This window comes from Eutrema salsugineum, unplaced genomic scaffold (assembly GCF_000478725.1).
Source record: "Eutrema salsugineum unplaced genomic scaffold, Eutsalg1_0 scaffold_6, whole genome shotgun sequence".
Lineage (NCBI taxonomy): Eukaryota > Viridiplantae > Streptophyta > Magnoliopsida > Brassicales > Brassicaceae > Eutrema > Eutrema salsugineum.
Window position 1 is genome coordinate 3,200,891 of NW_006256547.1, and position 25,350 is coordinate 3,226,240.

The following is a 25,350-nucleotide window of genomic DNA, read 5'->3' on the forward strand; positions in this document are numbered from 1 at the left end:
TGGAATGGTTTATACGTATGTTGATGCTTAAAGTAAAGTTTTGATTTATGCAATTGTTTGTTAGAAAATTCTTTTTGGATGATGGTGTTAGTTGTTAGTACATTTTTTTTTTTTTGGATGATGATGTTTAGTTGTTAGTACATTTTTTTTCTCATAGTTTGTTGTTAGTACGTTTTTAGTTAATTTGAAGGTAAAGTGTGTTGATCATAATTTGGTGATGGTCTCAGAACTTATACATCCCAAAAACATTATATCAAGGGTTTAATACAATAAATTAGTATCGCAGTAATATTACGGAAAAAGACAAACAAATTTCAACAAATGAGTATATATATTGACTGAAAACTCATTTCAAATATATAAAAAGAAAAAAAAAACTGATATTATGGGGACACATAAAAGTTGGGACAAATCAGGTAGTAACTGAAGTCAAACATGCAACCACCACACACACACACTTTCAAAAGTCAGTGATCTTTCCCTTTTGTGGGTTCACTGTCGACACTTTTAAGGGACTCCATTTTTTTCCTATTTTTATATATAAAATCAAAAAGGCAACTTTGGCATTAATTGTACTACGATCTCTTATTATTAATTTTAATTTGTTAATGGTATTACAAATGTAATCAGATTTGGTAGTAATTGGACCAACAAACATATCTCTCCCGCTCTGGCTTTTGTAACTGCAAAACGCGTGTACCTTTCCATTTTTCGGACATACGAACTTTGAATCCCAATTTCTGTACTGTCCTTAAAAAAAAAATGCAAACCCTAATTTGTACTTCTATGCAGTACACTTTCTCTCCTTCTCTCTCTCTTCATTCATTTCATTTCCCTTCTATAAAACTTTTCATTCAACATTCTCCAATATGTGATCTTCTCTGTTTCTTCTTCTTCTTCTTCTTCTTCTTCTTCTTGGATCTTACGTGAAAACCCGTCTCTAAAAATCCTTCTTTTTCTCTTTTCTTTTGTAATCTCCCGGATCTGGTAAAATTTGCTTACCGTGTGTAGGAAGCAAATCAATCCATCTGGGAGGAACATCGGAATTTCCCAAGTTTATTGTTTTTTCATTCCCCATTAGATCTCAATGGAAAACGAGACGAGTGTTGAGAGAGAACAACACAACAGTAATCACGAAAAACCACCGCCATGGAGGAAACAGATCACGTTTCGTTCGATCGTCGCGAGTTTGTTGATCGGCGTCGTCTACAGTGTCATCTGTTTGAAGCTGAACCTAACGACAGGTCTCGTCCCGAATCTCAACATCTCATCAGCTCTTCTTGCCTTCGTCTTCCTCAAATCTTGGACCAAAGTCCTCCAAAAAGCAGGATTCGTCACTACTCCTTTCACTCGCCAAGAGAACACCATTGCTCAGACTTGTGCTGTTGCTTGTTACAGCATCTCTCTTGCAGGTATATTAGTACACAACAATGTTCACTTAATAATAATAACAATAAAAACAAAAAATTCGATTTTTAACCGATCAAGCTTCGTCATCGCAGGTGGATTCGCGTCGTATTTGTTGGGTTTAAATAGACGAACTTACGAGCTTACGGGAGTGAACACGCAAGGAAACAACCCTCGTGGGATCAAGGAGCCTGGTGTTGGATGGATGACGTCATTCCTCTTTGTTACTAGCTTCATCGGACTAGTTGTATTAGTACCTCTTCGTAAGGTAATTTTACAGATTTATTTTGAGGGATTATGAGAATACAAGTTTGATTCAATGGTCTGATTTTCGATGATGAATGATTATAAAAAAAAAAAAAAAAAAAACAGGTGATGATCATAGACTATAAGCTCACGTATCCTAGTGGAACTGCAACTGCTGTTCTCATAAATGGATTTCACACTAGCAAAGGAGATAAGACAGCCAAGTATGTTCTCTTCTTGGATCTTGCTTTTTTTTTTGTTTGTTTCTCTCTTGTTCATTGATTTAATGATTTTTTTATTGATCTGACAGGAAACAGATTCGTGGGTTTATAAAATCGTTTGGATTGAGTTTCTTTTGGGCATTCTTTGGATGGTTCTATTCAGGTGGTGACGCATGCGGTTTCTCTCAGTTCCCTACCTTTGGATTACACGCTTGGAAAAAATCGTCAGTTTTTTGCTCTGTTTCCTCTGTTTTGATTACCTTAATATTTTCTTTTTCTTTTTCACAACAATTTTGATTGAAGAAACTTTTCCATATCGTTTTGGGGTACAGATTTTTCTTCGACTTTAGTATGACATATGTTGGAGCTGGGATGATCTGTTCACATTTAGTGAATCTATCTTTGCTCTTCGGTGCAATCCTCTCTTGGGGAATAATGTGGCCTCTGATAGCTCAGCTTAAAGGCGAATGGTTCCCTGCTACTTTGCCTGAGAGCAGCATGAAGAGTTTAAATGGCTACAAGGTCTGATTTTTATACTTTGTTTTTTATACATCTCTCACATACAAGATGTGTAAGCTGTGAAAGCAAGAAAAGATGCGATTAGAGTTTCCTTTGTGGTTTTGTTATCATCAGGTGTTTATATGCATTGCATTGATCTTAGGAGATGGGCTTTATAACTTCCTAAAGATACTTCTTTTCACTGGAAGAAGCTTCCACTCTAGACTCTCCAAAACCAACAGCATCAACACATGTAAGTTATCTGTGGATTCTATCTCCCAAACTAAAAACATTCTATATTCTCTTGTGGAAACATTTGTATAACCGATTCATTTTAGTGGCAGAGGTTCCAGAAGATGCCACAAAGGAATCCGAAAGCATGAAACGAGAGAACGAAGTATTTGTTAGAGAGAGCATTCCTCTATGGATGGCTAGTGCAGGATACTTATTCTTCTCCCTTGTCTCCATCATAGCAATCCCTCTGATGTTCCCTCAGCTGAAATGGTACTTCGTCCTCGTAGCTTACCTCCTTGCACCATCTCTCAGCTTCTGTAACGCCTACGGGGCTGGCTTAACCGACATGAACATGGCTTACAACTACGGTAAAGCGGCGCTCTTTGTGATGGCTGCATTGGCTGGAGAAAGCGATGGAGTAGTGGCAGGAATGGTAGCTTGTGGTCTCATAAAATCAATCGTCTCTGTCTCAGCTGATTTGATGCACGATTTCAAGACAGGACATCTTACGCTCACATCTCCACGCTCGATGCTTGTAGCTCAAGCCATCGGGACAGCCACTGGCTGTGTGGTTGCGCCGCTCACTTTCTTCCTCTTCTACAAGGCGTTTGATGTTGGAAACCCGGATGGTGAGTACAAGGCTCCTTATGCTATCATCTATAGAAACATGGCCATTATCGGTGTTCAAGGTCTCTCTGCTCTCCCCGAGCATTGTCTCGAGCTTTGCTATGGTTTCTTTGCGTTTGCTGTTGCTGCTAACCTGGCGAGAGACCGATTGCCAGAGAGGCTAGGTAAGTGGATCCCACTCCCGATGGCTATGGCTGTGCCGTTCTTGGTTGGTGGGTCGTTTGCAATCGATATGTGTGTTGGGAGCTTTGTGGTGTTCGTTTGGAAGAAGGTGAACAGTAAGAAGGCAGAGTTTATGGTTCCGGCTGTTGCATCAGGTTTGATATGTGGAGATGGTCTCTGGATTCTTCCTTCTTCATTGCTTGCTCTGGCTAAAGTTCGAGCACCAATATGTATGAACTTCACGGCAGCTCACTAGGGCAGTGAGATTATTCTCAGAGAGAAACCAAACTCATTTGGTGGAGAAATGTATACTAGTTGTTGTTAGGTTAGGAGTAGACAGTTAAAGAAGATTAAACCAAATATACATGTATTAATAATTTTGAATAAGAATGAAGAGAAAGAGTTGGTTATTCTGTTACCGGGGGAAGATTCTCTTTCCCGGCACAAAAATTGTTTTTTTTTAAAACATACAAAAATGAAAATGGAGGAAGCAAAGCAATTATCTCCAAGGGAACTCGCAGGCAGAGAAACCCACTTCTCAAAGTTTCACTACACACCACACAAATCATGCCTGTTTTGACTCTAGCCTTGATATGTTAAACCGGATAAATCAAATCCTGGACTTGGATTCTTTTCCAAACCCGGCTACTATCCCCTCACGGCTTTCCAAAAAACCCACATTGCACACAAGCACAAGGCAGTTCTTATACCAGATAGCAAATTCAATAACACAGTAGAAGAAAGATTATGGGATCGTATGTTCAATCTTGGTGTGGAGGGTAACAATAAGGTCATGTGCATCGTCTAAGAGCTTCCACACGTCTAGTTTCCCTACCATACTGTGGCACTCCCCCAGAATCTCCTCCATGCTATTGTACTTCTCTATTATGAGTTTCCTCCTCTGCAAAACCGAAGCAGCAATCGCATACAGCAACAAATCGTCTTTGGGAGGAGCTCGCTGCTTTACCCGGCGGCTCCAAGAAGATTTACCAATCCCAGCTCTTATTGCAGCTTGGTCTGCCCAAATCACTTCCCAGAGATACAGCGTTTGCTCCAGCGTCAGTTCTCTTCTAAACATCACAAGAACCATTCTGTACACAAAGAAACAGTCTTCAGCCTTGACTTTCTCAAGATGCTTGTAGAGCTGCGAGTCTTTGGATTTGATAATCTTTGAGACTATGTTCAACTGCCTTGTGATCCCGACTTCATCGAGCCTGAAATTCTGACGAGCCTTCTTCATGAACCCAACAAAACACCAGAATGCCTCATTGTCATCAGGTATGACTGAGAGTATAGGGGAGAGAAGATCGCTCATTCCTTGGCAATAGCCAATCTCAGGGTCATGTAAGGCATAGGCTTCAAGAAGAGCGACAAGCCGTGCAGCGTGAAAGATTTTCGAAGGTTCCAAATGACTATAGTCCTTTAAAACAACTGCTTCTGCAGCACGACGTGCTCTATCCTCTGATACCATAGCTTGAGATGGTGGATATGGTGTCCACTCTGTATCGGCACGGACAGCGTCTAGACGGATAATACGCTGCCACGTCACAAAATCCTCTTTGGTACGTGAGATATATCTGCTGGATGGAGAAGTACTATTTTCATCTTTACTTTCTTCAGTAGAAGGAAAGACATGAACAGAATCATTCTCGTCTGAAGAATCCGAGTCTGAGGACTCAGAATTGAGGCGTCTTGAACCAGTGTAGTCTCTGTCAAGCATACATGAGACGTCACTCATGTACCCAATATCTTCGGTGTTTTCTTTGTCGCTAGAGAGAGACTCGTGAGTGCTGAAAGCATCGTCAGAACACGAACTGTCAGTATCTTGCGCAAGAGACCAACTGTTACGGCCATCTTGAGTAGTTTCATTGGTCTTGTTTAGCTTAAAAGTCCCACTGTTTCGTCTTTGAAGCCTTTTGCACTGCCTGCGCAGTCTCTCATACGCTTTTCTGCATTTGTAAAGTTAAGTGATATCAAGTCACAGATGAACAAGAAAAAAAAAAGAATCAAAAAGATTCTTGAGCAATGAGTGATCTGTTTCTCACCTTCTCTGCGTTCTTGTAGCGCCTCTCTCTTCTTTGGAACTACTGAAATCGTACCTGTTTGTAGAGTAGACAATAAACAAGGGTGAGGAAAACGAAGCAAGAACACTATGATTTTGTGAGCATATAAGTGTGTTTCAACATAATGCGATGATGCTTCTTAGCAATCAATCAAAAATTTGCAACACTTTCAACCCAATTTTCACCATGAGCCAGACAATGTCCGTAATTTCTGAACTTAAACTTACACTCCAAGAAGGAACGGCCACACCTCCGACCGAATGCTAGGATCAATACCCTACAAAGATTTATAAGAACATTTCAATACATTTGAAAAAAAAAAAAAAAAAAAAAAGACTTAACAACTTTACAAGGCTGTGAAGGTTTTGACTCACTCGACTCCGGATTTTCTTCAACAAATCAACTCCACAATTCCGAATTCTACCCTCAGGGGTGAATAGTCTTTTCCAACGCCGTGGTGTGAGGGGCTTTTTTCGTTTTCTTCGTGACCATGGCGATTTGAGTCGATGCCTGAGTAGCAAACAGAAACTGATTCAGAAAAATTCCTGCTTGTTCCGATACAAAATCAACCATGGAGCATAAACAAGACATGTCGATAGAGCAACGCTGCATTTCGGGAACCTTACAATGAAACATAGAGGGAGCAGAAGAAAAGATCATTCCTTTTTTTAAAAAAACGCAACTTTTGTGATCAACCAACCAAGTTTGGATCATCAAATACAAAAGATACATACATATGTTGATCCTATGGTGGAAGTTATAAAGTGGGTCCATTAGGACAAAAGCAAAACAAAATCCAACCATATAATATCATCCGGTAATAAAAGAGCAATCTACTAAATTTCACTTCTTGACACAAGAATTCTATACTCTCATCACGAATCTAACCAAGCAATCGTTGTAAAAATTGATCCTTTCCGAAACTGCCATTACGAAAAAAGGATTCAAGAGTCACAGAAACGCGGATCAAAGACAAAGAGACAGACATTAATAGAGAGATGTAAAAGAGACTCACGGATCGGAAGAAGAAGAAGCTGGAGATGAAGAAGTGACAAGGACGAGAGCAGAGCGCAAGTGGGTCCACGGAGAAGACGACGGGGAAGAGAATAATGGCGACGAGGGGATTGGAAACGAAGACTTCGTTTGAATCCGTCGAAGAGCTTTCATCGAATCCCACCTTCCTCTCTCTCTCTCTCTATCTATGTATCTTCCTCCCCAAAGTTAAAGCTGAATCAAGTCCAAACTTGTGCAGCCTCCAAAAATCGGAAAATCTCCGTTCGAATCGCCAACCGATGTGATCCAGAGCTCCGGCGAGAACCATATGACCTCCTCCGTCTTTGCCGCGTCGTTTCAGCTAGCTTCCGCTTCTCTGTAGAAAGTTGGGATTTTTGTCTCTATCTCTCTCTCTAGAATCTTAGAATGGGAAGTCAATTCCAGAGTAAGAAGAAGGAGTCATAAAGCCTATTTATTTGCCTTCATAAAAGTTTCATATGACCTCCACGTAGAGAAAAACCTGAGATCTACTTTTCTTTTTCATTTATTTAAATCTTATCTAGTTAACGCTTTTCACTATTCAAGTCAATAGATTGTTAAAGGGACATAAATTTCTACAAATCATATATTGATCATCATCAAATTCGAAAAGTTTAGACAAATTAAGATATGTTTCTTGATTGGTTTTCAATATATAATTGACATATATAAAATATTGTGAAGCCAAAAAAAAAAACGATATAAAGAATTGTTTTTAGATTTTTTTTTAATTTTCTTTTTGAAGGAAAAAAAAACGATACAAAATTTGGTTTAAGAAAATATCTCCTCAACTACATATTTTTCTAACTCTCAAATCTAGGCTATACAAACTAGTCAAAACAACCAGGGAGAGAATTATGGTTTTGAACTTTTGATACATTTTGACTAAATCAGAGAAACCGTTGATTTTGACTGCCTTCAACATCCAATGAGACTAGTTTCATTATTTCCATGCCAAGCAAGTATACGCTTTTATTACAACAGTCTCTCTCACAAGTCACAACACAAATGGAGAGAATCGGCGAGTTAACCACTCGACCTAACCAACCATAAAGCAAACCAGACTAGTCTCACATTGGTACTTTAAATGCAAATTCTAACATCGGTTTAGAGCTTGGAAGAGGCCGGTTTATCAAGAAACCAAACCAGCTCATCTTCAGCTGAAACGGAACCCGCAGGTACATCCCCAGTCTTCTTCAGTGCTGCCTGCACGGCTTCTGCTTTCCCAGAACCGCAAACAACTAGAGCTATATGCGCAGAAGAGTTGATAACCGGAAAAGTGAAGGTGATTCTCTCAGACGGCGGTTTAGGAGAGTCGGTGATGGAAGTTACCCATTTCTTGCTCTCGTTGCAGAGACCATGTCCTGGGAACAGGGATGCCACGTGGCCATCAGGGCCCATACCGAGAAGCATGAGGTCGAATTTGGGGAAGCCAGTTGATTCAGAGACGCGGAGGATATTGGTCTTGACCAAATGTTTGAGGCATGTCTCATAATCATCCGCTGCAGCCTCTGCAGAAAGGGATTCGTTGATTGCATATACGTTTCCAGGCGGTATTGGAACCTGAAGAGAAAACATTACATTGTGAAGAAGAAGTTTAGCTGACTCTTATCAGTTCATTGAAAAAGTATTGAACGCTAGTTAAGATAGCAAAGAAGTGTTCAAATCAAAGCCAGTATCAAGAGTTCTATGATTTTAATTCTTAACATCTGTTGACCATTGATTTAGGGATCATATGTATACAGTACTGCAACCTTAAACACATTGAATTTGAACCAATTTAGATAGGTCCCTCCTTTTTTTGGTAGCAATTCAGTAGAAAACAAAGACAAAGATACTGAGTTACTAAGTGGTTACGAGAAGCCTGAATTTACAAGCTAGTGATCAATATGCGTCTAACAAGTAACAATGGACGAAAAGAATGTTTGAATACCTTGGACAGGAAACTATCATATGCCAGTTTGTAGTTGCTGTCGTCGTGGTGCTTGGGAACAACTCTCTCGTCGACCCAGAAAAAATGCCACTTTGACCAATCGATTGAATCAACGTAAGGGGATTCCACTAATTTCCTGAAAATTTAGAGCAAGCATTTGCCAATAGAAGAAACAGTTATTAGGAATGTATGTCAAAGCTATGTTCTTGATTAGCCATAACTGAGAGAGACTCTTCATACTTTGATGAACAAGTTTCTTGAACTGATATGAACCACAAATCAATAGAAAGTCTTTTTGATACAAGCAGAGAAAAAAAATAGGATTTTTAGAACCACAGATTGCAAAACCCAACCCAGAACAGTAATGTCTAATGTGTATCCATCCTCTTTACCAATAATCACAGACACCAAATCCATACGAGATCAAGATATTGGGAAAAGAGACACTAAATCAAGACTTTGCGACCCCGAAATCCAAATCGTTTCCACGAAATCTGAAATTAGAAAAACAAAAATCGAGGCTTTTTCATCGAAAATCAAAGAAAGATAACACACACCGGAGAGATTTGATTAGGGAGCCGCCAGAGACAACGACGGTGAAAGCGCCTCTCTCCTTGCAAAACTTATCGGAGAGATCAGCTGTGAATTTGGCCAAATCAATCGCCAAATTCTCCTCGAGATCAAAGATCTCCACTCTCTTCTTCTCCTCCTTACCGATTTCCGCCGTCTTCGTAGCCATGCTCTTCACCGCCGACAACTTTCCCCGTCTATCAGTTAATATCCTGATAGATCCACTTCCGATCGACGAAACCGATAACGACTCGAAAAGAGAAGCAGTAGAAGAACAAGTGAGATTCTTCGGGAAGAAAGCGGAGAGAGAATCTGATCGAGATGGGAGGCTAGTGGGTAGCGAAGAGAAGAGAATCGAACGAAGGAAACAAGAAGAAGCCATGAAAAAAAGTGAGAGCGTCTTTATAGGGAAAGTGAGTAACTTTGACTTTATGGATTCGAGGACAGGTGGATTATAGCCTTCTCCGACCAAAACATATAAGTATGTATGTTAATGTCTTGTTCTGTCTTCGATATGCTCAGGGTCTGTTCTCAAACTTGGACTGAACCGGTCGTTTAGATACTGAGGTGGTATAATTTTTAGTTTTATGGTTAATAATTTTAAAAAAAAAATTTATGGTTAAAATTAAAACCAAAAAAATGTTTATATGCAGAGGATTTTTTTTCTCGGAAAAATCGATAATTTTTTATTATAATGACCCAAAGTCACAGCCTGGAGAGCCACACATAACTAGAGACACAACAAATCGGCGATTACATACATTTGGTACTGACTGTACGCAAGATGCATTAGCCGGTTAATTATTTGACACACATGCAAGCAAACCGCACCAACTCGGTCTAACGAAGCAACTTAATTAAAGAGATTATTAAAAAAAGAAAAAACCACCATTATTAATGTGACTTGGCTCTCTAGAGCATGGAAGCAGCTGCTTGGTCAAGGTACCAAACATTTTCAACTTGAGCACTAAGATGAGCAGAAGGCAAAGGCTTGTTCTGCTTCATGATCTCGGCGACGGCATGGGCCTGTTCCTTGTCACAAACGGCCATAAGGTTGTACAAAGCTGAGTTGATGACTGGTAAAGTGAATGTGATTCTCTTTGGTGGCTGTTTGGGAGAGTCGGTAATGTAAGTGACCCATTTTTCCTTCTCATTGATTTGATTATGTCCCGGGAAGAGAGATGCCATGTGGCCATCAGGACCCATCCCTAGAAGCTCGAGATCGAACTGAGGAAATCCGGTCTTTGCGCAAATAGGGATTATGTTTTCCTTCACTAGGTTCCTCAGGCACTCCTCGTACAGTGTAGCGCAGTTCTCGGCGTTACCATCACTCGCCAAATGTTTGTCGATTGCGTAGATATTCTGGCTTGGAATTGGTACCTACGTACATGCATGTGATTAAAATTTAATCAAAAAATATACATATTGTTGAAATATACTTCCAAACAGTTTTTTTTTTTGAGTTTTTTAACAGATATTATTATAGTATACAAGCAAGGAATAAGTCAAATGAATAATACAAGAGAGTTTTCAACGGAATTAAAAAAAAAAAAGAGAGAAAAGAATCATAATAATATTATATTATTAATAGAGAGCTTAAACAAATTATTTAAAGTTTAAAAACAAAAACAAATTTTATGTTGTAACAATATACCGCCTATATATGATGAGTTAGTTAATCAGAAAATATAATAACACCTTGCAGAGAAAACCATCCATGGCGAGTTTGTAGTTGCTGTTTGGATCATCCCATGAACAAACCCTCTCGTCCACCCAAAACACATGCCACTTTGACCATTCGATTGAATCAATGTAAGGAGGTTGCACCAACTTGCTGCAATAATAATAATTAATTGATTGAATATTGGACAAAACATATGTATAGGAGAGAGAATTTAATAGATGAATTAGATTTAGAGACCAAAGCCAATCGATGAGATCACCGCCAGAAAGAACAACGGTGAAAAGGCCTTTCTCCTTACAGAACTTGGCGGAGAGATTGGCAGTGTACTTAGCCATTGCCTCGTACAATTCGTTCTTGCTCGGAAACACAACCACCTTCCTCTGTGTAGTTGCCATTGTTGCCTCTAAGAGAGGGAATTTGATCGATGATATTTGTAGAAAAAGATTTCCGGAAGAATTTGTTGAATCTTGAAGGTGTTTTAAGTGTTTGGGCTTCTTGGTTCTTATAGACTATGTGGGTAAGGAGCTCGTGACTAGGACTTAGTTTGGAATAACAAGTGGTTTATGGCATGCACTATTATTAATGTACGTATTCTCGTACTCATTTATTGTGGCTTTATGATTATACGCTTCTGCGATAGAAATATGCCCAAAATTTTTATTCAGAAATCAAATATTAAATTATTTTTGTTTCACTTACAACCCAAAGAATACTTCATTCCTTAAAGTTGGAAATCAACATTGGATTCCGAGGGTTATTAATTAAAATTTTATTCACCGTTTGTTTACCAAAAGTCACAGCACAATTTTTTACAAATTAGTAAACAATTTTTTATTTTTACAAAGTACATATGTTTCATTTTGTATCATTTATATTATTATATAGTTACTGACAGTCTTTCAAAACATTGCTCGCTAATCCATCAATTTGGTGAGTGTTTTTCTTTCCTCAATATAATAACATCAGATTCTAGAATTACTTTAGTTTTGTTAATATGTCATTTCTATTTCGCTTATTTTACGAGAGTGAGAGTTTTAATACATATCAGGTACATAGAGTAAGTTAGACCTGCAGTAAAACAGTACTCTCACATTTAGTTTCTCTCTCGCACATGTAAAATGAGTGTAACCAACCTCAACAATTAAATGCGGTTGGTTAAGGTTAGTTACACTCATTATTTTGGTTATTTTCAAATTGCTAAGGTTGGTTACACTCATTTAATTTTACATGTGAGTGAGAGAAAGTAAATGTGATAAATATACACTACATGGAATAAAACATTCCCTTTTTTTGTCAAAACACTAAAACGTTATCCTTAACAACATAGTTTTGCAATGGATTAGTTAAATGTGTTTGCAATGGAGTAGCAACGATTTAGTTACAGGATGCGGAATTATTGCTAATTAAATGGTCTAAAATCTTTTAAAACCCTTAAAATCAAATTAATAAGTATCGAAATAAGAGTTAAACGGCATTGCAAAAGGCACTAATAACGGCCAGATCTATGAAAATTTTGATCATCTACAGTTGCACACATAGTCACAGCCAGTGACTGACTCAAACACAAGTTACACAACTTGAGAAAAACAACAAATCGGCGATTCAATACATTTGGTACGTACTTCACGCAAAATGCATTATTAGTCGGTTACTTAACACACATGCAAGCAAACAGCAACAACTCGAGACAAGGCTTCTTCTCACTTTCCTCACTAAACCATTTTTAATTCACATATATATGGTACTAAACCATATTTAATTCTGCACAAACTTTAAGCTAAGAAACGCACGGAAACATCATTTCTTTTTCAAGAAAATTTTGGTTTGATTTATTAACGTGTGCAGCTATGCTGTCGAGAGTTGTCATTGAAACGTGCTCGCGATTTCGATTTATTATTACCAGATGATAATCCAATTAATTACAACGATACGGTAGCTCTTGAATTTTGATTTGGTCAAAGTCATATTGATAGATGGTTAGGGAATCAATTTGGCCAAGTGCTTTTGATGGCTAATTTAATAATCTCCACGAGGGAATTCAAATGATAAAACTAAATAAATTAACATATGGTGTGTCGAGAGTTTCGCTGGAACATGCTCGCGATTTTACTTAATTATTTTTAAGAAGATAATCCAATCAAACGAAGAGAATCAATTTGGCCAATAATAACTAAACCGAAAGCCGAAACCAGAACCGAACCAGAACAGCACCTCTCCCATCCCTTCTATAATATAATATGTTTTCCTTTTTTTTTTTTTTTTTTTGGGTTTGGTTCCTCTACAAACAAAATGCTCAAAGAATCATTTACAAAAGTACCTGCTTCCATTTCCACTGTATGTTGTATTTTTGAATCCAAGGTCTCTGATGGAGACGTCGTTTTTGGATGGTTTCTTAAGACTTGATTCACACGTTAGAAGGCTTTTTATGACGATGTGTCACCTAGGTCTTGAGCTCGAGCTTCGTACGGTCACACCATGCAAGAACTTAGCGTAGCCCAAGAAACTCAGCCTTCCGTCCGAACTCCGGATCCAATCTTTGAGCAGAGGATATGCATTTGGTCCCAGGCTCATCTCCTGCATCCCCAATCAAAAAATGTTTTCAATCTTAAGAAGGAGATGGTGGTTACGTGGAATTCATATAGGCTTAGATTAGGATCATACCCCGGCAAGTTCTTGGACGGATATGATTCGGTTTCCTTCGTGTTCAAAGTGCTCAAATGCTGAAGTTGCAATCTGTTCCCATTCTTCAAGAGCCTCCAGTTGGTAAACACTGACCGCAGCCGCACAGAACTCGTCAAAGTCGAGTTTCTTTTGCGCTAGCGGTTGCATCTTCACAAAAAGAAAAGGAAAGAAAAATGGCGAAATTTAATGTAAAGTAGTAATACATTCATAAGACTATAAGAGTATGAGAATCAGGTCAAGAAAAAATCAATCTCAAAATCGGCAGTATTTTTGATGACTCCAGCATGCTAAATCTAAAATCGATGATAATGGTCATAAAGAGAGATGTTAAAGAAAGAGTCGCATTTCTGAAATCTTTAGGATAACCATTTATTCAAGTTATCCGCAATATCTACACTGGTTAAGTGAATCTACAATCATTTTTCGACTATCAACCACCATGAAACCAGATCTTACAATCAGGATTGGTTCACCCATAAACTTCAAAAGCAAAGATAGAATATATAACAAGAGATGTGTTACCGTGTTTAAAACGTCAGGAAGCCTTGATTCCATCATCGCATCAGTAGCGTATCTTGATAAAGCCTGCAGTTACAGTAAAGGATTTATTTTGATGCGTATTAGCTTAGTGTTCTTTTTTTCACAGTGTTTCTCTTTATTGCTTTAGGAAACTATTTAATATCTCTAATTCATCGTTTCCTTTTTCCATATGATACAGTCTTGGGTATAACACTCATCCAAGCTAGAGAGAGAGCTTTTGAGGGTTTATCGGTTTTCAAAGGAAAAGCTTTGAGCTTTGTTTATTGGTTGTTCTGAAGGAAACCTTTTTGGTGTTTTAGTTCCGTTTTGTTTCTTTTTGGATTCTTAGCAGTTAGCTCTAATAAATTTCCATTCAGGAACTGGGACCTCGAGACCAATTAGGGATCCGCATAATAGATATAGATTAACGAATCAAAGACCAAGTCAAAATGCTGTGGCTAAATCAGGAAAGACACACTGACCGTGGTGAAACTGTTAAGCGATAGGCCTCCATCTTTAGGGTCGAGGAGCATGAACTGTGCCTTAAGGAACACAAGTTCCTCATCCGGTATAGCTTTGGAGAGAGCCTATTTAAAGATCAAGATAAGAAACAGACAAACATAAGAATGGAGGTTTTCAAATGAAAAAAAAAAACATCTGTATCAGGAAATCATCCACTGAGTGTCAAAAAGACGAGTAACATATTTGTAGCACGAATAGGCTGGCTATTAACATGAGTAGATCAGCTATGTCTTAGTAGAAAGAGGAAAGATCAGTGCACTTGGTAATCATATGAGCGTATCAAGAAGTTACCTTAAGTGCTGATCGTCTGAAAGGTGAGGCTCGAATATAGGACTTGACCAACTTGTAGACGGAGAAATCTAGAAGCAAACCAGGGTTTTCATCGCGTAACCACGGATGAGCTGCAAACACAGATCATATAATATTACCGCTAATGGAAAGCAAAGAAACCCAGGTGAACTTGTGATATGTAAAGCCACATATTCTTCTTTCCATTTCAAGATCAATGACTATTTCTAAACCAAGGAAAAAAAGAACTTACCTAGAGCTTGAGCAGCTGTCATTCGTTTCCTATGGTCCCTGTTCAGAAGCCTTTTCACAAAGTCTTTGCCAGTAGGAGATATTGAAGGCCAGGGCATATCCTCAAAATTAGGGTTTGCTCTAAGCACACAGCGGAATATTGCAGACTCAGTTCTTCCATAAAAAGGTCTGCTTCCACATAGTAGTATGTAACTTATGACACCGATGCTCCACATATCTGCTTCAGTGCTGTAAGACCTATGGAGTACTTCAGGTGCAACATAGTACGCACTTCCTACAACATCATTGAGACGCTGATCTACAGATATCATCAGAAAACTTTAATGTCAAATCCAGACTTATAATATGCAGAATCATGTAATGAGAAAGATGAACAAGGAAATAGATCACTACCGTATCTAATGAAATCAGACAAGCCAAAATCAATGACCTTGAGTATTGCATCTTCATTTCTGCTTGTAAAGAGAAAATTCTGCATACAGAAATGTACCATTTGTTAAAGCAAAGAAGAGAGCATTAATTGATATATCACAGCAACTTATAGAGGTAGACTGTGTACCTCCGGCTTCAGATCACGGTGCACAACACCTTGAAGGTGAAAAAATGCTGTTGCAGACAAAATCTGCACAAGAATACGTTTGGCATCGACTTCAGGGTATCGACCACCTCTGCAGTAATATCCAAGACAATAAAACCAAGGTTAAACCCATATTCAATGCAGAGATAGCAAGCTTGAGTTACTCTGAATTTACCTCGCCAAAATCCTGTCCAATAGCTCTCCACCTTCGCATAACCTGAAAGCATATTAGAGAGGAAGATTGAATATCTCAAGTCGACTCATTTATTTAGTTTGGTTGCTATATATCAAATTATTACCAAGGAACAATGTAGAGTTAAACTACTTACTCCATAACAACAAAGACATTATCAGCGTCCTCGTATACATCGTAGAACTTTACCATATGCCTATGCCCAGACAAAGCTTTCAGCAGTTTCACTTCTCGACGAACATCTTCAATCGATAAAGCCGATGTCATCTGAAAAGAAAGAAAAAACGACACAATTCATCATCGTAATGTCTAATATCCAAACCAATAATCTACATTCCTTCAATTGGAGCATAATGTACTCAAACGAGATCTTAAAAATGGTTTTGAAAAGTGATTATGTGGTGTGAACAAGAGTAACAAACACCTTAGCTTTAGAGATGATTTTGACGGCCACTGTTTGGCCCTTGATCTTCCCTTTCTTGGCCTTTGCCCAACAAGTATGACCGAAATGCCCTCGCCCTACCTCCTTCCCAAGCTCGTACTTTCCTTCAAAGTTCTTCCCGAACCCAAAATTCTTGTCTAGCCTCTCTCCGCCGCCGCTTTCTCCTCCGACGTCTACGTCTTCGCTGTCCTCCGGGATCGGCTCATCACGAGGCTGCGCCGCGCCGCCTCTTCGCCGTCTTAGCGCCGCCATAATAGGCTTCGCAGGTGACGGTGGCGGAAACGGCCACTTGAACTTCCTTCCCGGAGTTCTCGCCGGAGATGGAGCTACTCCCGCCGGTAACGGGCTCTGAAATGGGCTAATGTTGTAGGAGTTGACTTCGGGACCACCAGAAGCAAGCGGAGACTGAGGAATCGAAGCGTGACGGTGGTTTTCCGTCGGAAGATTCGGAAGCTCGTCGGTTCCGACGGGGATCTCGTCATCCTCGACGGCGGAGATGTTCCGGCTGTAACAATGACCCATGGCCGTCGGATGTGGAGCTCAATTGACTGATCGGTCAGAGTCAAAGCATCGGACGGTGAGGAGCCGAAATTGAATAGTAAGCTCGATATCAAAACAAAAATTGTTTCTTTAATCAAAATAAACTGTTTTCAAAAAGAAAAAAAAAAGGAAAAAAAGATTCGAGCTCGAAGATTTAATGAAACAAAAAAAGAGAAGGCGTTTCTTGTGTGGTTTGCTAAAACGACACAACAGGTGAAAACATGACCACTACAACAACCAAGACCCAAGAGCGCGTAGTGGCATTAATCACATTTAATTGTCTGTTAATTTTCTCATTTAATGTCCTTTTTATGGGACTTGTGTTTGGGGTACACATCATTATTAAATTTTAGAAAAATACGGAATCTATTTTTATTTTGACATCATACGGAATCTAATTATTGGGTGTAAAATAAGCGTCCATACTGATTTTAGAAGAGATTTATCTTCATTTGATTAAACTTGGTGAGACTTTCTTAACATTTTTACCAAAAAATAAATAAATTGGTGAGACGATTAAATGTGAATTCAAAATAATATAAAATGACGTTATTTTATAAAACGTAATATATATATATATATGAACGAATCCAAAACAAGTAGAACATTTCCCACGACATTTTAATTTAATATAATCTCTAATTTGGGAATTAAAAGTCCCCCACATCATTTAAACTAGATAGTTTAGTTCTCAATAAATAAACGTGAAAAGACATATTCGCATCAATATATAGATATATAACATGTAAGATTTTCATTTTTAGTTTGTTAGCTCTCTCATATTCGCATCGCGAAAACGAGTTAATACGGTTACCGACTACTCTATCTACTCCTCCACCGTCAAGTGAAAACGAAGACAACAAAAAGCCACTTTTACATCCCTTTATTTCATATAAACCGGTTTAAACCGCCTGATTCAAATTGGTAAGCAAGTTTAATTTCAAACCAGTGATGTTGATGTATGTGATATTGGTAGCAATTAGCAAATGGTAGCCGGTCAAATTAAGAAGAAGACAAAAAAACGATAACGATGCAGGCAAGACTTTTATTATGGTGGTCGGTTCCATTGGTTAACCTTAGCTAAAAACTAAAAAGCCTAACTCAAAATAAACCAGAACTATTACTGCTTTTGCTGCCTTCATAGAACGACACTCGTTCCTTAACCGCACGGTCCTGTTTTAATCTTTGACTTGGGTATTGTCGAGGGCCGTGATCATGCCTTGTGCCGCAAGATATATCTCACTTGGTGTCTGGCTCTGTGACGGTGAGCTTGTAGTCTCTCTCGGGCTATTCTTCACAATATTGACCGGTTAGCCGACAATGGTCTGATCAGTTGACATTTGTCATTCCGGTTACTACTAAAAATTTTTCAACGTTTGAATACGTTATTTCAATATAACAGGTTAATGTCCCAATCTTAAGCAAATAAGTCTTACAGTTACACAGGAGTCAGGACTTGGTCAACTATATAATCTATTGCCTGATTTATAGTTTATCAAGAAATTTTATCAAATGTCAACTAAAACTTCCATGTGTGTTGTATGCCTAATTATTAGTTGTGATTTCACACGTTGATGTCTAGTTTTGCCAAGGGTGCCCAATGCAAACAAACCAAACCCGATTCAGTCAATTCAATTTAAAAGTTCGATTTATGTTTTTGATTTTAATTGTTTTACTTTTCTATACTAACCTACACAAAAAAAACTTAATTTTTTAAAAAAAAGTTAATTGTAAAATATCTTGTGGTGGATAAAACAGAAGCTGTAAATTAATTACCACACAAAAAGAACCTAGTAAAGTGCATCTTAGTTGTGGAAAAGAGTATCTTAATTCATCACAAGAATAACCAACACTTTTGATTTTAAGCTAGTAAGTATAGGATTTTTTTTATTATTATTAAATGATTTGTATGTGTAATGAATGAATATTGTATTAAAATTCGGACTTCTCATGGTAAATAGTTTTGTTTGATCTATGAATATAAGAAAACATCGCTTTAGGCTAGCAACGGCCAAAATCGTCGCTAAATATTCGCAAACAAAATCTAAGGAAATGATCTAATGTAGAATCCTATTTCATAGCCAAAGATATAACTAAAATTAAAGTAAAAATATGAGCAATACTAAATAACAGAGAAAATAAATACTGGTTCTATAGTATCTATCAAAGACGAAACCAAACAAGATCAATGAAACCGAGCTGACAAAATTTATAAAAACCCAACAACTTTCACATTTATTGAATCAAACACTGAATATAATCATACCAAACAAAAAGGGAATGAATTCATTCAGCGAAAAAGAAAGGATTTGTTTTACCTTTTTTTATATATTTCTTTTCCTTTTCTCGGTATGAGAGAATTATAGAAAGAAGCGCAAATGATCGAATCGGTTAAAGTCAGGACCGGCCGGTCAAGTGCCTCTCAGGAAATCAGATATCGACTTAAAACGGCAGCGTTTAGCATTTCGCCATAAAGGCAGGAGACAAATTCCGTGCAAAAGCTCCGGTGGTTCTTCTACACCGCAGTGTGTTTTCCCGGCGCTCTTCAACTTCGCGCTTAGGGCACCTGTCTTCTCCGACTTCAATTCGAGTTCTATTGAGATCCGTAACCGCTACTTCTGGTATACCGTCGCTTTCTCTGTATAGCCTCTGCGTATTTAGATTGACTAAAGGTCTTCCTTATATTTGGTGTTTTTCCATGGTTTCGAACTCTATTTTTTTCACCAAATAGCTTTCGGATTTAAATAGAAAATAGATCAGAGGAAGAAACCTGTACCCAGTTTTAGCTGATAACTCATAATATTGTATCTCTTTTGTTCCTTGTATCACAGCAAGGTGAAATTTGGAAAGAAACGATGGGAATCATAGAAAACGGAACGATATCAGGTAACTTGCCGAGCAAGGAGGCATTTGTAGTGCACTACCCTGGTTATCCATCTTCTATTTCCCGAGCCCTAGAGACTCTTGGGGGAATCCAAGGAATCACAACCGTAAGACTCTCCTTTGCCTAAGACTTTCTTTTTACCAACTTGTTTCTTTGCATGCTAGTGTTCGTCAGTTTCTTTTTGCTTGTTGCATTATTAGATTTAGCAAAATTGATCACGGAACTGGTGTTTAAGTTGAACATCTCAAAATTGTTTAACATAAAGTTGTTAAGTTGATTAGTAGCAAAACGGTACACAAGTGCTTGACGGTTTATTCGATATGACAATTTTTTTTTATTGTAGGCAAGAGAATCAACGTCAAACAAGCTTGAGCTACATTTTCGCCCTGAAGACCCTTATGCACATCCTGCCTGGGGAGTACAACGTCCTTGCAATGGTTTTCTGTTAAAAATTTCTAAGGAGGATGTTAAGAAAGATTCTCTGCTTGAAACTCAACCTGTTCTTCCCACTACTGATGCATCAGAAGCTTCCCCAGCTCTCTGTGCTGATATCGTAGCTCGTGTGTCTGAATCGTATTGCTTCGATGGTAAGAACTTAGCTCTTCAATTTCTGCGGTCTTTTGCGTCTAAATTTGTTTTACATAGTGAGCATTGGCTTAAAAATTCCCATTGTTTTGAGTTATTTTTTTTCACTCTTATTCATGTGGGTATTGAGAAGGCATGGCCGACTACCAGCATGTTATTCCTATTCACGCGACTACTGCACAGCAGAAGAAGAGAAAATGGATGGAGGTGAAGTCTCTTGCAGGTGGTGGTTCGTCTCCATTCATTTTGTGTTTTCATTATAGTGCAAATGTTAAGCTGTGATAACATAAGTTGAAATAATTACTCTCTAATATCATGCAGGCGACAATGATCTAATGGACATGGCTGATGAAGATGTAATGATGTTATTGCCACAGTTCTTTGCACCCAAAGATATGCCAGACAACTTGGTGTAAGATTACACCGTCTTAATTATTCCTGACAATTTTTATCATTCTTACCTGGTAACACAAATTTTGTCCACGTGAAGTGATCTTTCTTCATCTGAATCTTAGTTACGAGAACCCGATGTTTAGTCTAGATTTTAGTCATAGGATGTCTAGTCTGGAGTATTTTAGTTACAGGCGAACGACGAAGGAAAGCGTAGTTGATTAGAGTGTTTTAAAGTTATATTGTTAATTCCACTACGTTGTTTGATTCACAGGCTGAGACTTCCAGTAACATCTGCCCCAAAAAAGAAAGATGAGGCAGCGACCCAAAATCTTGACGAGGTAAAAGAAGAAGTGAAACTATTCGACGTTTTTGTATATGCTGAAAACAGACTTTTCGAGAAATTGACTCAAACATATGGTCTTTGACTTTCAGTATTAAACATATAGATTCTGAAGCCTGTAATATCCCACAATTTCACTCTTGTGATACATCAAGGGCACGACTCTTCTGTTTTATACTGAATGTTAAAGATGTCATGACATTGTACTTGTGGTTCCTACTTCTTCATTTGCTAATTGCCTAATTGATTTCTGATGATGCAGATAGATATTGGCCCAGTCTTTGCAATTGATTTTAGTGTCACAGATATCCTTTTATATGCTGTACTAATCTTCCAAATCTTAATATTACGGAGTATGAAGCCATGTTTGTTTGAAGCTTCTTTTCATTTTGGAGATCTTTGATCGGTCCTTAGCGTTCATACAGATCCCAAAGATATTGAACTGGAAAGAGTTTATTGCTCCGAGTTCCAACCAATGGCAATGGCAGGTAGCAGTGTCTGCGTTGTTTGAAGAGCGACCTGTGTGGACAAGAGATTCCATAGTCCAACGGCTACTTGATAAAGGTCTTACATGCACACATCATATGCTAAACAGGTGAGTAGATTTGATTCGTTTATTATTTGTATTAGTTTTCTTAGTACTGCAATGACCAACTTTCTGGAGATCTCTCTGCAGGTTTCTTCTTAGGGCTGCATATTATTTCTCGGGTGGTCCGTTTCTTAGGTTCTGGATTAAAAGAGGCTATGATCCACGGAAAGATCCTGAGTCTCGTGTGTGAGTTATATCTCGATAAATTCATTCATATCACAAATGCATAGTCTGTGAAGCGGTAATGTAGAATTCTCATTTTCCACGTCAAAATTTGACACACCACCCCCTTTGTGTATATTTTATTTTCAGATTCCAAAGAATGGAATTCAGGGTCCCACCTGAATTAAGGGGTTATTGTGATGCTAATGCAACTAATAAGTAAGCTTTTCCTTGTAAACTCAATCTTTTCTCTACTCAAGAATCTCAATTTGCCAATATGTATGGGACACAAAAAACAGAAACATTATAAAAAAAATTTGCAAGTATTGATCCATTTGAAAAACTATAAGAACTGTAGAAGAACATGATATTTTGAAAAGAATGGGAAGTGTGTCCTAACTCTCTAGAATCAACAATTCACCTTTGTGTCAAAGAAATTGCATGCATGTTTTTTTTTTTTTTTTTTTTTTTTAATTCAAATTCCATGTAGTAATGTGTCTGGATCTTACGGATTTTAGTCATCTTCCTAGGATATCATCTAAATATTCTCTTTTAACAATTTTAAGATAGTATCTCAGGGAACATATCATGGGTTTAGCATTTATATTGAGAAATTGGAACTGAATCATTGGATTTATGGTTGGAGGGAAAGTGCAATTAAAGTATAAGGTGATTTTTCTTTCCTTCTTATTTGTGACAGGTCAAAGCCAAGCTGGGATGACATTTGTGCGTTTAAAGTATTTCCTTTCAAATGCCAAACATTTCTACAGTTGTTTGAACTTGACGACGAGTACATTCAACGAGAGATAAGAAAGCCTCCCAAGCAGACTACTTGTAATGTGAGTTCTTAGCTAAGCTTTTGTTCATGGCGTGAATACCAAAAAATTAGTCGCTCGCTTATTGTATTAAACAGTGACGGGTAGATATGCCATGTTGCTCCATTACGGGAAAGTTACAGATCAAACCTTTATATGCACTTGCAAAAAGGCCACTACCAAAACACTCACCAATCACACACAAATCCATGTATAACTTAAACACATAAAACTTTGACAAGGCCTTTGTTCTATATGAGGTGTTGGTTATCTGATATGATGTGTTTTGCTGCCAGTATAAAACAGGATGGTTCTCAGAAGCTCTGCTTGATAATTTGAGACTCCGTGTAGCTGTGAGGTTTGTATCTGTGTATCCTGAGCCAGGTTTTGAAGATGTTTTTAAATCTATTCAAGAAGAGTTTGAGAGGTCAGAGAAGACACGACTTCAGAAAGACGCACTGAAATCATGTCAACTAGATCACCAGGAAAAAACTAAGGGTAAGATCACCAACGGAATTTCATTTTTAATATTCTTTACGTTTTAGGCAGTCTATGTGTTGAGCACAGTTCTTCTGTCTAAATGGCCTTGAAACTGTGTTAAAGCATGGACATTGTTGGAAACATGCTCTACGACTTTATAAAAAAAATATAAATGGAACTAATTACATCTGCCAAAATCGATTCCACAACGAGACATGCATCATCAGGAGCTATGCAACCACGTTCTTCTCCTTAAAAAAAAATATTGGAAGTAACAGGTACTGATGTAAAATACTCTGCAGATGGGGAAGATATGAAAAGGTATAAAAACGGAAACAAAGAGAAAGAGGGTGATGTTAATGCGGATGAAGATGAAGACGAAGATGCTGAAGACATGGATGATGAATACGAGGAACGTGATGTTGTAACCATGCTTACAAACTTTATCTTATTTACTTCATCCACTAGTTTTCCCGAAAATTTTGTTTCTTTGTTTTTTTTTTTTCTAATATTTTGTTTTGCAGGCTGCAAATGATGATGAGATGTCGTTAAGCTCGCATGGATGTATCCTTCAAAGCATAAACTTTCATAACACAAGCACCGATTTATCATTACGTTATGCAGATTCTAAAAGTATTAGAATGAGATCAGAGAAGTTGATAACACAACTAAGAGCTTGATTTGGATTTTGTTTTTCTTTAACCGATGATAAAGATGGTGACATGGAGAAAAACTCGAGAACATATCTACAAGGTTTGTTCGACAGGTTTCCAAGCAGTAAACCAGCTTTGAATGGTTCTCTTGACGGAAGCGATGGGGAGTATCAGATTTACGAGGAAGAATCCAACGCTTTGGATGATGATGATAATGATGATGATGATGAGTGAAGAACTTTGAATATAATGTGTACATTTTTTATTTTCGAAACTAATAGGAGGGTCATAAAGGTAAATATTAAAGTGTGAAGATCCATTGTGCAATTAAAAAGAATCTAGTTTATTAAGATTTAAATATGCGAATACCGCTTTTGACCCCTTTACAACCTCCCCCTCATATTTATTTCTCTGGCCGTGAAAAATCTTAAAGCAACCTATAAATTTCTTCTCAAAATATCATTATGCCCTCTCTGAGGTCTGAGCATGAGCCACGATTGAGACTTCGGGGGCATTTTCGTCATTGACATGTTCGTTGGCCCATCTCCGCCGCATACACCTCTCGTGAACCGCCGTAACAACCACCGGCCTCGCAACGCCACCGTCTCCTCCGCACTTCCTGATCTGTTTCTCGCTGCCGTCTCTCTCCTCTTCCTCTGGTCCTCTCCTAAACCTCTCCTCTCCCTCCCTCCGAACAGATTCTCTTTCCCTCTAACTCCTCGCCGCCGATCCACCGCCATGTCCCGTCGATCTCCTCCTCCGCCGCAGCCTCTCTCCCAACGCTTCGCAAACCCTCAATCGCTCTCCGATTGGCTCGAATCGCGATTGCCTTCCGACTCGTTCGCCGCCTGGGGAGTCAAACCGGGGACCAAAAACGTGCACAACCTCTGGCTTGAGCTCTCCGAAGGCGAGACTTCTCTCGCCGACTCAACCCCGCCGGTACGCACCGTAAACGTCGTCACCGTCCGTGTAATCGGAAAAGACGGACGAATCCTCGTGGAATCTCACCAGGAGTTATCCGACGGGAGCATCCGGGAGAGATTTCGTCCTTTATCGGAGAAGATGAAGCCAGAAGAAACCCCAGATGAAGCAGTCTTTCGAGCCATAAAAGAAGAGCTCGGATCTATCTTCAATGGCGACGCCGAGGGTCAGAGAATCAAGCTTCTTCCCGGAAGTTACAGCAGAAGAGTGGAAGAGAAGAACTCGATGTCGTATCCGGGGCTGCCGGCGCGTTACGCTCTGCATTCGGTGGATGCGACGGTGCAGGGACTGCCGGAGGATGATTTCTGCACGGAGGAGAAGGAGTACGACGGAGACTCAACGGAAGATTCGGAGGAAACACGAGCTGCCGGAAAAGCTGTAACTGTGAAACGGCATCACTGGAAATGGGTTAGTCCCGATTCGATTCGACCCTAGAACTCAAAACAGCTTTCACAATTTCTATCAATCTAGAAATTTAATCACAAGTGATTCATCAGTTACATGAATAATCAAGAGCTATGTAGAAATACATACATACATACACATTTATATAATTCTCAGTTTAATCTTCTTCTTCGCTTGGCTTATTGGCTTTGTGCTATAATGTAATACTTGGTTACTGTTGGTTATTGTTTTAGTTGTTTTCAGAAGTTCTGATCTCAATCGAGAAAAATCAAAAGAATAAAAAAGATGTGGCTTGATGAAACTTAAAATTTAATCCCAAACCCGAATGTCTACGAGAACTCTTATAAACTCAAAGTAGAGCTTTTTTAATC

General features: G+C 38.5%; 7 protein-coding genes across 10 annotated transcripts; 3 read left to right on the top strand and 4 right to left on the bottom strand.

The window, feature by feature from the left end:
- The first annotated feature begins 883 nt into the window (after nucleotides 1–883).
- Nucleotides 884–3,805, top strand: LOC18012346 (metal-nicotianamine transporter YSL2). The gene is made up of 7 exons (XM_006394633.2): nucleotides 884–1,412; nucleotides 1,503–1,675; nucleotides 1,780–1,877; nucleotides 1,964–2,098; nucleotides 2,207–2,396; nucleotides 2,508–2,625; nucleotides 2,711–3,805. Exons 1-7 carry the CDS (start codon nucleotides 1,088–1,090, stop codon nucleotides 3,649–3,651), a joined length of 1,980 nt encoding a protein of 659 aa, XP_006394695.1. The 5' UTR covers nucleotides 884–1,087; the 3' UTR covers nucleotides 3,652–3,805.
- LOC18012347 (GTPase-activating protein gyp7) lies at nucleotides 3,742–6,876 on the bottom strand. Its single transcript, XM_006394634.2, has 5 exons — nucleotides 6,474–6,876; nucleotides 5,833–5,968; nucleotides 5,686–5,735; nucleotides 5,441–5,494; nucleotides 3,742–5,344 (listed from the first exon to the last, which is right to left on the bottom strand). The coding sequence occupies exons 1-5, from the start codon at nucleotides 6,623–6,625 to the stop codon at nucleotides 4,141–4,143; spliced, it is 1,596 nt and encodes a 531-aa protein (XP_006394696.1). The 5' UTR covers nucleotides 6,626–6,876; the 3' UTR covers nucleotides 3,742–4,140.
- Nucleotides 6,877–7,401: 525 nt separating this feature from the next.
- LOC18012233 (probable 6-phosphogluconolactonase 5, chloroplastic) lies at nucleotides 7,402–9,429 on the bottom strand. Its single transcript, XM_006394635.2, has 3 exons — nucleotides 8,981–9,429; nucleotides 8,424–8,559; nucleotides 7,402–8,053 (listed from the first exon to the last, which is right to left on the bottom strand). Exons 1-3 carry the CDS (start codon nucleotides 9,373–9,375, stop codon nucleotides 7,598–7,600), a joined length of 987 nt encoding a protein of 328 aa, XP_006394697.1. The 5' UTR covers nucleotides 9,376–9,429; the 3' UTR covers nucleotides 7,402–7,597.
- Nucleotides 9,430–9,791: 362 nt separating this feature from the next.
- Nucleotides 9,792–11,211, bottom strand: LOC18012374 (probable 6-phosphogluconolactonase 3). Its single transcript, XM_006394636.2, has 3 exons — nucleotides 10,915–11,211; nucleotides 10,692–10,827; nucleotides 9,792–10,373 (listed from the first exon to the last, which is right to left on the bottom strand). Exons 1-3 carry the CDS (start codon nucleotides 11,070–11,072, stop codon nucleotides 9,906–9,908), a joined length of 762 nt encoding a protein of 253 aa, XP_006394698.1. The 5' UTR covers nucleotides 11,073–11,211; the 3' UTR covers nucleotides 9,792–9,905.
- A 1,541-nt stretch (nucleotides 11,212–12,752) lies between these two features.
- Nucleotides 12,753–16,833, bottom strand: LOC18012375 (CDPK-related kinase 4). Its single transcript, XM_006394637.2, has 11 exons — nucleotides 16,135–16,833; nucleotides 15,847–15,977; nucleotides 15,693–15,734; nucleotides 15,500–15,608; nucleotides 15,334–15,412; nucleotides 14,942–15,238; nucleotides 14,692–14,801; nucleotides 14,361–14,465; nucleotides 13,882–13,944; nucleotides 13,339–13,506; nucleotides 12,753–13,251 (listed from the first exon to the last, which is right to left on the bottom strand). Exons 1-11 carry the CDS (start codon nucleotides 16,672–16,674, stop codon nucleotides 13,114–13,116), a joined length of 1,782 nt encoding a protein of 593 aa, XP_006394699.1. The 5' UTR covers nucleotides 16,675–16,833; the 3' UTR covers nucleotides 12,753–13,113.
- A 2,244-nt stretch (nucleotides 16,834–19,077) lies between these two features.
- Nucleotides 19,078–23,973, top strand: LOC18012389 (general transcription factor 3C polypeptide 5). Of its 4 annotated transcripts, none has more exons than XM_024151186.1 (15): nucleotides 19,078–19,313; nucleotides 19,524–19,682; nucleotides 19,920–20,163; nucleotides 20,295–20,384; nucleotides 20,483–20,573; nucleotides 20,826–20,892; nucleotides 21,157–21,199; nucleotides 21,318–21,489; nucleotides 21,571–21,669; nucleotides 21,796–21,864; nucleotides 22,346–22,484; nucleotides 22,757–22,958; nucleotides 23,243–23,352; nucleotides 23,465–23,504; nucleotides 23,655–23,973. In XM_024151186.1, exons 2-15 carry the CDS (start codon nucleotides 19,548–19,550, stop codon nucleotides 23,825–23,827), a joined length of 1,674 nt encoding a protein of 557 aa, XP_024006954.1. In that variant the 5' UTR covers nucleotides 19,078–19,313; nucleotides 19,524–19,547; the 3' UTR covers nucleotides 23,828–23,973. The 4 variants fall into 4 exon arrangements, with proteins under 4 accessions (XP_024006954.1, XP_006394701.1, XP_006394700.1 ...); XM_006394639.2 differs by having other exon boundaries at nucleotides 23,243–23,364; nucleotides 23,655–23,966; XM_006394638.2 differs by having other exon boundaries at nucleotides 23,243–23,361; nucleotides 23,655–23,966.
- Nucleotides 23,974–24,007: 34 nt separating this feature from the next.
- LOC18012377 lies at nucleotides 24,008–25,237 on the top strand. Its single transcript, XM_006394640.2, has one exon. It carries the CDS (start codon nucleotides 24,122–24,124, stop codon nucleotides 25,007–25,009), a length of 888 nt encoding a protein of 295 aa, XP_006394702.1. The 5' UTR covers nucleotides 24,008–24,121; the 3' UTR covers nucleotides 25,010–25,237.
- The last annotated feature ends 113 nt before the right edge of the window (nucleotides 25,238–25,350 follow it).